Source organism: Bufo bufo, chromosome 6, assembly GCF_905171765.1.
Source record: "Bufo bufo chromosome 6, aBufBuf1.1, whole genome shotgun sequence".
Taxonomy (NCBI): Eukaryota; Metazoa; Chordata; class Amphibia; order Anura; family Bufonidae; genus Bufo; species Bufo bufo.
The window spans coordinates 105,510,239-105,520,443 of record NC_053394.1 but is presented as its reverse complement, the minus strand read 5'-3'; the positions used below and the strand labels follow the sequence as shown (position 1 = coordinate 105,520,443).

Genomic DNA, 10,205 nt, shown 5'->3' with positions numbered 1-10,205 from the left:
TACACGGCCACCTGAACGCCTTCCTGGTTTCAGTTGAAGGTTGTGAACCCTACCTGCCCCACTTTTCTAGACAGATTTTTGGCGCAGACACATTAGTACATCTGGACCAGTGCGTGTCTGCGCCCATGTACCATGTGGGCGTGGTCACAATATCCTGGGGGCTACTTATAGTAAATTTGGGGTGAGCGAATCGACTTCAGATGAAACATCCCAAGTCGATTCGGTCATCCCTAAAAATAAACTCTGATTTCCATACGTTACGCATGTGCGGTACCGCACAGGACATGACGGACTTGGCGTCTGTGCGAATCATGTGTAAAAAACACACGGCGCCCCCACAGAACACACACCACTTCCGAAACAAACAGGCTCCCCCCGCCCACAGAGCACGTGCAGACACTGGTCGCCGCCATTACACGTCAGCGGCCGCAGCGCCTCCCGGACATGACGTCGTTTCCTCCTTCCTTTTCACGCTTCCCCTGTAGCGTGGCCGCTGCTTGTTCCCCTCTCTCTTGGGTGCGGGACTTTTAGAGACGAAATTTAATGCCGGGATTACTTCAAAACGGAGAAATGGAGAGCGGAGTCGGCAAGAAGAAGGTGAGCGGGCGGGGGCGGCCGGCAGGGGGCGCTTCCGTGCTGTTTGTCGGGCTCGTTGTGGCCGCATCAGCTGACTGCGCCGGGAAAACACATGTCGTCCGCAGCTGGGGGGGACTACTACTCTCATCATGGTCCTAGATGTGTGTTATGACGTGTGTGCTGGGACTTGTAGTTCTCCAGCTCAGTCCATGGGCACAACTGATAATATAAAAAAAATGTTTTCAAGCATAGGGTAAAGTGTGTAAAAAATAAATAAATAAATATATATATATATATATATATTATATAAAAAATTATATGATGATATTAGTTTTTATTATTTTAAATTTATCAGGTTAAATGGGGATGTTTTCCGTGGTGGATTTTGCCTCATGGTACATGTGCTTTGGTCACCTTTATGGGGACAGACTGGATGCATTTATAACTGCGCTTTAAAATAAAATAAAAGGCCATCAATATAAAAGTTCTAGAGAACCTGTTTAAAAAGGGGCATTTTGTGTTATTTAGTGTCTATGGGGCACATACAACAACGGGGCCTCTTTAAACAGCTGATTGTCAGGGGTGCCGGGTGTCGGACCCCCACCGATCTCGCATTGAACACCTATCCTGAGGATGTGTCATCAATATAAAATAAAAATCCCAGAGAGCCCCTTTAATATTTAATGAAACCAGATTTAAATATAACTGTATCCTGTACATGCTGTGATGGTGAGATCAGTTATCCCTCTCTGCAGCTTCTCCCCAATGTCGTCTGACCTTACTGCTATGTTACACAGTTGGGGGAGGATATATTGAGACAGGAGTCCCCTACGTCAGTCTTGATCCCTGTGCTGGAGTAGGATGCGCCTAAGTTATTAAGAGGCAGATACCGGACCACCCCCTGTGTGCTGGGAGCTGCTGTAGACTTGAACTATAATATCTAAGTTAGACTAGTTTCACGCTAGCGTTTTAGAGCTCCAGCACGGACTATGAGGACCGGCAGAGATCCAGCCACAGCCCGACAAATGTGCAGAGAAGCGGCCGGACTAAAAGAGCTGCACGCAGTGGTATTCGTCCGGCCAATTCTCTGCATATTTGCTGGGTTGCGGCCGGATCTCCACCAGACACCATTATAGTTAAAGGGTTTCTATCACTTCGTATCACATATTTAGGTGTCAGACACTAGCGATCCGCTAGTGTCTGCTCTGCCCAACCATCCTAATATGATAGGTTTTGGGGCAGCCGTTTTGCTAAAATAACAACTTATATCTATATGCTAATGAGCCTCTAGGTGCTATGGGGGCGTCATTAGCACCTAGAGGCTCCCTCTACCTTCATAAACTGTCGCCGCCCAGCGCGTCCCTCCAGCCCGCCCATCTCCTGCTGAATGAGATCCTCTCCATGCGCGTCTCTGTTCTGCGCATGCGCAATGAATGTCTGACCGCTTCCCTGCTCAGACATCTCCACTGCGCCTGTTCCTCGGAGCACTATGTCATCGGCGCAGGCGCAGTGGAGATGTCTGAGCAGGGAAGCGGTCAGACATTCATTGCGCATGCGCAGAACAGAGACGCGCACGGAGAGGATCGCATTCAGCAGGAGATGGGCGGGCTGGAGGGACGCGCTGGGCGGCGGCAGTTTATGAAGGTAGACGGAGCCTCTAGGTGCTAATGACGCCCCCATAGCACCTAGAGGCTCATTAGCATATAGATATAAGTTATTTTAGCAAAACGGCTGCCCCAAAACCTATCATATTAGGATGGTTGGGCAGAGCAGACACTAGCGGATCGCTAGTGTCTGACACCTAAATATGTCATACGAAGTGATAGAAACCCTTTAAAGGGGTTATCTAGGTAAATATAGTGATGGTCCATTCTCCGGACCAACACCTGGGGCCCCACCCGTCAGCTGTTAGAAGATGCTGGTGCTCCATCAGCGCTGCCGCCTTTTTCAAATCTAGACCATGTGATTCCATAGAAGTGAATGAGCCAAGCTGCAATACCAAGCACAGCCACTATACGATGTACGGCGCTGTGCTTGGTACGCTGCCGGGAGTCCGCATCGTTCACCAGAGCTCCGGTGACCGCGGCGGGTCCCTGAAACCGCAGATCGGTGGGAGATGCTGATGTGATAATGATGACTTATCCTGGATCATCAATATATATTACCGGATCACCCTTTAATGGGGCTAGCGGGCATTCGGGCAGCGTCTGACAATGCCGGCACATTGAGACGCTAGTGTGAAATTAGCCTTGGAGTAAATCTGGCAGGCTGTGATAGGCACCGCCCCCTCCTGCTAAGCCACGCCCTTCAAAAGTGTTGAGAAACTCAAATAGGCGCAGATACGGTGTGCGCCATGATTTGCAGCTTTTGAACGCTGCGATGGGGGTCTGACTAGGTTAATGAATGCCCCTCAGTATTTCCAAAAAGTTGGTAAATCTAAGAGTCCATTTGACGTCACCTGTCACCCCAAATCGTCTATAAATGTGTTAGGGGCCCCATGAATCTCAGTCTCATACGTGACGGTGGTTGTCTTCCAGAAAATATCTGAAACTCCCACACCCAAGAAGATGAAAAGAAAAATCCACAATGGGGAAACAGAAGAACCAGATTTTGAGCAAGTTTCTAATATCAATGAAGAAGTGACCGAAGACTGTAATAACAATAAACAGGTAGGACGTGACCGTGACCCGACCATGGATTGTCACCTCTGTGACCTGGTACTAATGGACTCCTTTTATCTTCTCCCTGCACTCTTACATTAGACACCGAAACATAAGAAAAAGAAGCATGCCAAAAAAGAGCGTTCTCCTGAAGCAGCTGAGCAAATAGACGAGGAGCAGGAAGTCACCAAAGCTCCTAAAGTCAAGAAATCAAAGAAGAAAACGCCAAAAATCGAGCAGGAAGAATCAGAACAGCAAAACACAGCAGAATCTGAACCACAGATCAACGGCAAAAAGGTAACTCCATGCGACTGGCACATGGGGCGTGTCCCTTCGGAAGATCGGGATCGAGCGATCGATTTGCGTTACTTTTGTACTATATCATATCCACCCCTGTCTTTGTCACTACTGCCATTCACCTTATTTTACAATCTGTACTTGTTTGATAGAGTGGTAAAAAATCCAAAGCGGAGAAAACCTCAACGACTGAGAATGGAGAAGTACAATCCACAAATAACGACGCCCCACAAGCAAAGAAAAGGAAAACGGAGCCAGAGGCAGAGGCGAACGCGGAGGAAACCAAATCGGATGATGAGGTATGTGTGTCCGGAGAGTACGCAAGGTGTTCGGGGCACATACACTGACCCCATGTAGTGTTTGGGCGGGCAGAAAATGCAATACATTAGTCACAGGGGCTCCCACTGCGCGATATTGATGGCGCAGAGTTAGTGCAGAAACGCACAGCAGTTCACACAAAATTGAGGCTAGGTCATCCATATTAAAAGCCCGGAGATCCCCTTTAAGGTGCATTCGCTGATCTTTTGGCAAATCAAGATACTAGAAGACAAGTCGATTTGTACATTGGGGACATTTGTCAAATCCAGTGCAAATCAAAACTGGAACGGCTGCGGGTAATCTTCTACATTTTTTTCTTTTGTAGGAGACTGCCTTGGAAAAAAAGGACGGCGACTTTTCTAATTATCCTATTAGTGAAGAAACCATTACAAATCTGAAGGGTAACGTTCATGCGTTTACATTTGCTTGCTGTATTAGCTGCATTAGGCAGTTTATAGCCGTTCTCAAGACAGGCAATCCCTATATGTTCCTCCCGTGGACATAGCTGGTGGCAGGCACACAGACTTCTACCCGTGAGATGTTTTTTGAACTTCTGCGTACAAGCCAGCCGTAGTAAAGGGTGGTCTAAATCCAGATCTACTGGTCCCAACTTTGAGGTCTAATGTGAGGTGCTGATAATCCTGTTTCGGCCTTTCCTGGCATAACTAGTTCATGGATACAGCTGCTGCATACGCTCTCTACAGAGTTTTCATTAGGCATGCAGAGGTGGGAAAAATCCAGAAAATGTTGCTGGCACACTGTCTGGCTGTTTAACATTCGAGAAGGTTGTCCAGTTTCAGTAGGACGACTATACACCGTTGCACTGCTGATGCCAATTATTGGCGGCAGCAGTCATCTGTTTGTTACCGCACCACTGGGGTGTACAGATCCTGCCCGGGAGAACCATAGCGGAGGCGTGGGATCTGCCAAGTACATAATAATCACTTCTTTATTGCCAGCAGATCCCCTGTGGTGTCCAATTCACTCCTGAAACCAGACAACCCCTTTAGCATACATCTCTAGCTGTCACAGGAGTGATTACAATTTGGCACATAAGGCCCCCCCCCTTTCAAGGCTCTCTTATCCAGTGAAGTGGGGTTGCGATTTTTTTTTTTATTTTTTTTTTGCATCATTCAGATGTATTGGTGGTGCTTATCTGTCTGCATTATGTGCAATTATCTCACATCGCTAATATTTTCAATTTAAGGACAATCTTTTTCTTAATTTTTTTTTTTTTTTCTGCCATTAACTTTATGCCAATGTACCCATATGAGAGCTTGATTTCTTTTTTGCGGGGCAAATTGTATTTTTAGTGACACTATTGTAGAGTGTATATATAATGTATAGATTTTTAACTTTTATTATTTTTTTTTTTTTTTAGGGGAGTGGTAATGGGGGGAGAAAACAGTTTTCCTGTTGTTTTTTTTTAAACTTAAAATTTACGTATTCACAGTGCGACATAACTAGCATGTTATTCTGTGGGTCCAAAAACATCTTAGTTTTTATACACATATATGTACAATTTTAGGCCTCTATCACACTGGCGTGTGCGGCCCGTGGTCGTGCTGCGGCCCGCAAAATGTGGGCTGCAATGCACGAGCACAGTCCTTGCCGCAGCGGATCGCGGACCCATTCACTTGAATGGGTCCGCGATCCGGCCGTTCCGCAATAAAGATAGAACATGGCCTATCTTTTTTGCGGAACGGAAGTACGGGACGAAACTCCACGGAAGCACTCCGTAGTGCTTCCGTAGGGTTCCTTTCCGCATCTCCGGATTTGCGGACCCATTCAAGTGAATGCGTCCGCATCCGTGATGCGGAATGCCCACGGAACGGCGCCCAAGTATTGCGGCCCGCATGTGAAAGAGGCCTTACTTACATGCACATGGAGAGACTTCTACATACACACAGTGGCACATCTTGCAGATGCATAGGGCCACTTTAACACATACATATTACGCACATAGGTGTGTTATACACATAGTGACACAAAAAGTATGTGTATAGTGCTCTCAGCCTGTCTGTAGAGCTGCGGTACATACAATGATGAGAGCTCGGACGGTCGATCCCTAGTTATAAGAGGGTGTGCACACTTATGCAACAACTCTATTTTATTTATTTATTTTTTTGTATTTTTTTTCCCCTCCACCTTAAAGATTTTTGAATTGAGTGGTACAGTTTATAGGTCACATTAAAGGTGGAAAAAGTTCTGAAATGATTTATCTTTAACAGGGGTGTGTAGACTTTTTATATCCACTGTATGTATACAGTGAGTAGAGGGCTCAGCCTGTCCTGCTCTACTCCGGCCTAGGTGCGTCGCCACTAGGGATGAGCGAATTAATCTACTTGGGATGAAACATCCGAAGTCGATTTGCATAAAACTTCGGTCTAATACTGTACGGAGCAGGAGCTGCATACAGTATTAGTGTATTGGCTCTGATGAGCCGAAGTTATTGCTTTGCGAAGTCTTGCGACACTTTGCGCAATAACTTCATAAATTAATTTCTACTGTAATAAAAAAAAAATACATTTTCAGAACTCCTGGTTCAGTTCCAAGTGGTACCTTGGAACCGAACCTGAGTTCGGGAAATGTTTTTTTACAGTACAAAATAAGTTATGAAGTTATTACCCGAAGTCTCACAAGACTTCGCAAAGCAATAACTTTGGCTCATCAGAGCCAATACATTCTAATACTGTACGGAGCTCCTGCTCCATACAGTATTAGAACGAAGTTTTATGCGAATCGACTTCAGATGTTTCATCCGAAGTCGAATCACTCATCCCTAGTCTCCACACATGACTCTCAGTAGTTGGTGTCTGTGTAGTTACCGGCCAGACCTCAAGCAGCAGATGGTGTCAGCGGGGGGCGCTTTCACCCAGTCTGAAATTAATTGGCATATCATAAGGGGTGTGGGAAAAAAAAAATTATTGTGCGGATCAGTGCAGCATTTGTGCACCAAAATCCACGATTTGTAACTTTTTTAAATTTATTTTTTTAATGCGTTTTTTTCTGCAGATTTCACCTCTTCATTGGAAAAGGGGTCAAATCTGCAGCTAAAACCGCAAACCTAATTGACATGCTGTGGATTTTGGAATCCATACTGCAGGTCAGTTTCTGCACAGAAAAAAAATCTGCAAAGCGTACATGACTTGTGTCATCTCATACACTTTGCTAGTCCTGTATTACGCTGCCTTTTATCTGCAGTGTGTGCATGTGCTTCTTCTGTATCAGGTATGCCACACCTGTTCTGGTACCTGTGGCAGGAACCTTTATCAGACATGGTCTCAATATCTCAATATCATTGTGTCTTGTGTTACAGCAAAAGGAGTGACTTACCTGTTTCCTATTCAAGCCAAAACCTTCCATACTGCTTACAGTGGTAAGGATGTTGTAGTCCAGGCTCGCACTGGTACTGGCAAAACCTTCTCATTTGCAATCCCTCTGATTGAAAAACTAATCCAGGACAAATCCCCATTGGTGCAAGGACGACCCCCCAGGGTAAGACCCTTGTAGCTTGCTGAATGTGAGACTAGAGCCACACACGTTTACATGCTTTGTATATGAAATGTATTACTGATGTGTTTTAGGATCTAGTAGCAATTCTGCTTGGGCTTAGGCCTAGTTCACACATCACTGTTTGGTCACTGATTGTGGCGCCTCCACAGAGATCAGGTATAATTGTAAGATCTGCACCTCCTCTCTGTTTTTGACCTGCAACTGGTTTTGGATCATAATCGCTGATCAAACACTGTGTGAATTAAGCTTTACAGTAAGTGGATGGACTAATGCGCCACGACTAATTCTTTCTTAGGTGCTTATCCTCACACCCACCAGAGAACTGGCAATCCAGATAACGAATGAAGTTCGCAGCATCTCTAAAAAGCTGAAGACCTGTTGTTTCTATGGAGGGTCTCCTTACCAGCAGCAAGGTGAGGTGGCGTCCACGACAGACTGAAGTATTGATATATTTGCCATTCGCTCCACAGATGATGGAGGAGTTGTGGAATGTCTTGTCCCAAAAATGTAGATATGATGGGTAAAGACGTTCATTTTCTACTAGACTGAGCTACGAAGCTTTGACACTAGCTTTATTCCAGATGTGTGTCTTCTATTGCACCCCACCCCACTTGCACCATGTACCCCGTGTGTCTTCCCCAGAGGCCTCTCCTATGTCACAGTGCCATCTGCTTGGGTAGCTGAAAAACTGAGTAACTGAAAAAGCCTAAACTCATTTATTTTTATTTTTTTTGTCTTCTCAAGTATTTTCCATAAAAACTGGGATTGATATCCTGGTGGGGACTCCTGGCCGTATAAGAGATCTCATCCAGAACTATAAGCTGAATCTGACCGTTCTGAAACACGTGGTCTTGGATGAAGTAGACATGATGTTTGACATGGGGTTTTCTGAGCAAGTTGAAGAAATATTATCTGCTCGTTATAAATCTGGTACGTAAGCTGGTGGTTTTAGTGAATGTTACTAGCACTTAGATACAAGACTGGACTTGCTGTCCGTTCTGAAGTTTAAAATGTACTTTTTTTTTCTTTCTATTTTGAAGATCCAGATGATAATCCTCAGACCCTTCTCTTCTCTGCGACCTGCCCCGATTGGATGTATAATGTTGCTAAGAAATACATGAAAAAAGTATATGAAAAAATTGACCTTGTTGGACACCGTAGTCAGAGGGCTGCCATCACTGTGGAGGCGAGTCCTATATTTCACACTTCTTGGATGTGGGATCCGACCACATGTGCTGTTTTTTTTTTTTTTATGATTTAAGAACAAGAAAGGAATAAAGGGAGAGTTATTCTAAAAGGAATTTGTCCAGGCACTCTGTTATAAATGAGGACCTGTTGGAGATTATCTGTCACTACAGATCCACTTAGTCTTCCTGAACAGGATCTGTTGGTTATGGTTGTTTATGTACTATGATTTAAAGGGGTTTTCTGGAACTTAATATCAATGACTGATCATCAATATTTATCAGATTGGTGGTGGGAGGGGGTTTCTGACTCCTGGTACACCTCCCTTTTAGCAGTTTGAAAAGACTGCAGTGCTTGTATGAGCCCTGCGCTCTCCAATGTTTACCTGTATGGCATTGACAATGCAGCAGCCGTCGAGAGTCTGACCCCTGCCCATCTGATATTGATGACCTATTCCGAGGATAGGCCATCGGTATGAGAAACCTGAACAATCCCTATAACAGAGTGTCCCTATCACGGTGCAATAGGGCTTTTCCAGAGTTACTTGTTTAGCTTTGCTCCACTAATGAATAAAAACTTTTTTTTTTAGTTTTGTTGCTTTTAACAAAACTTAATTCACTATTGTGAAGCAGGGTTCCTTTGATCATTTGTATAAATCTTTGAAATACTTAGCATTAATGCCTGACGGTAGTACACTGTTTGGCCATGCTACTGGCATGGCTTAATGGGCAGAAACTGATGGCAGGCCTGGAGGGCTTTATAAGGCCCCTGCTGCCGTGATAACTCATCAGCACCCTGCAATTGTCCCTTGCCTCTGTTAACTACTTTTATGCCACCATCTCTATTGACCGCAGCACCTAAGAGGTCAAGCTGTGGGGATCAGCGCTAGCTCTGGTCTCGGCTGTTGTGGTGAGCCCCTGCCTCTATCTCATGGAGACATTGAGCAGTACCCATGAGATCATCATGTCTGGTTTATCCCTCACAATACAGGAACCAGCTCCCAATCATGGCTGATTGATGTTTGTCTATCTTACTTTACTAAGCCTCAATCACGATTTCCATCAGTGATTGTGATTCAAAAGCAGGATTGGAGCATCCACAGACATATGGTATAAGGGAAAGATCTGCACCTGTTCTGTGTTTAGAGCCGCGCCTGGTTTTGGCTCAAAATCACTGATGGAAATCACTGAGGCGTTATTGTGAGTTTTCCTTTCTTCTGTATTTCTAGATTTATGAATGATGTGTTTTCTTACAGCACTTGGCCATTGAGTGTAACAGATACCAGAAACCAGTCGTCCTTGGTGATGTCATCCAGGTGTACAGTGGAAGCCATGGAAAAACAATTGTCTTCTGTGACTCCAAGTTGGAAGCTCATGAATTGTCAACAAACTGCGGCTCATTAAAGCAGGTCAGCGTGCCCTACGTTCTGGAGATATTAAAGGGGGTTTTCTGTGGATTAATATTGATGACCTATCATCAGGATAGGTCATCAATATCAGATCGGTGGAGGTCCGACACCCGGGCCCCCAGCCAATCAGCTGTTGGAAGAGGCCAGCTGCTCTGTGAGCGCTGTGGCCTCTTCCTAGGTCATATGATGTCATCATGCATCGGTCACATGGCGTAGTTGCACTGCTCCGGTGAGCACTGAAGCTT

The 10,205-nt window shown here is 45.2% G+C and overlaps 1 protein-coding gene across 1 annotated transcript in view; it reads left to right on the top strand.

The window, feature by feature from the left end:
* The first annotated feature begins 442 nt into the window (after window positions 1-442).
* Window positions 443-10,205, top strand: part of DDX21 (DExD-box helicase 21) — a 29,583-nt gene continuing 19,820 nt past the window's right edge. Inside the window, exons 1-10 of the mRNA XM_040436136.1 lie at window positions 443-597; window positions 3,114-3,245; window positions 3,339-3,533; window positions 3,686-3,832; window positions 4,177-4,252; window positions 7,171-7,349; window positions 7,663-7,780; window positions 8,112-8,297; window positions 8,408-8,553; window positions 9,808-9,960. Coding sequence (XP_040292070.1) covers window positions 544-597; window positions 3,114-3,245; window positions 3,339-3,533; window positions 3,686-3,832; window positions 4,177-4,252; window positions 7,171-7,349; window positions 7,663-7,780; window positions 8,112-8,297; window positions 8,408-8,553; window positions 9,808-9,960 — 1,386 coding nt within the window. The 5' untranslated portion in view covers window positions 443-543. The remainder of the gene's footprint in view (window positions 598-3,113; window positions 3,246-3,338; window positions 3,534-3,685; window positions 3,833-4,176; window positions 4,253-7,170; window positions 7,350-7,662; window positions 7,781-8,111; window positions 8,298-8,407; window positions 8,554-9,807; window positions 9,961-10,205) is intronic.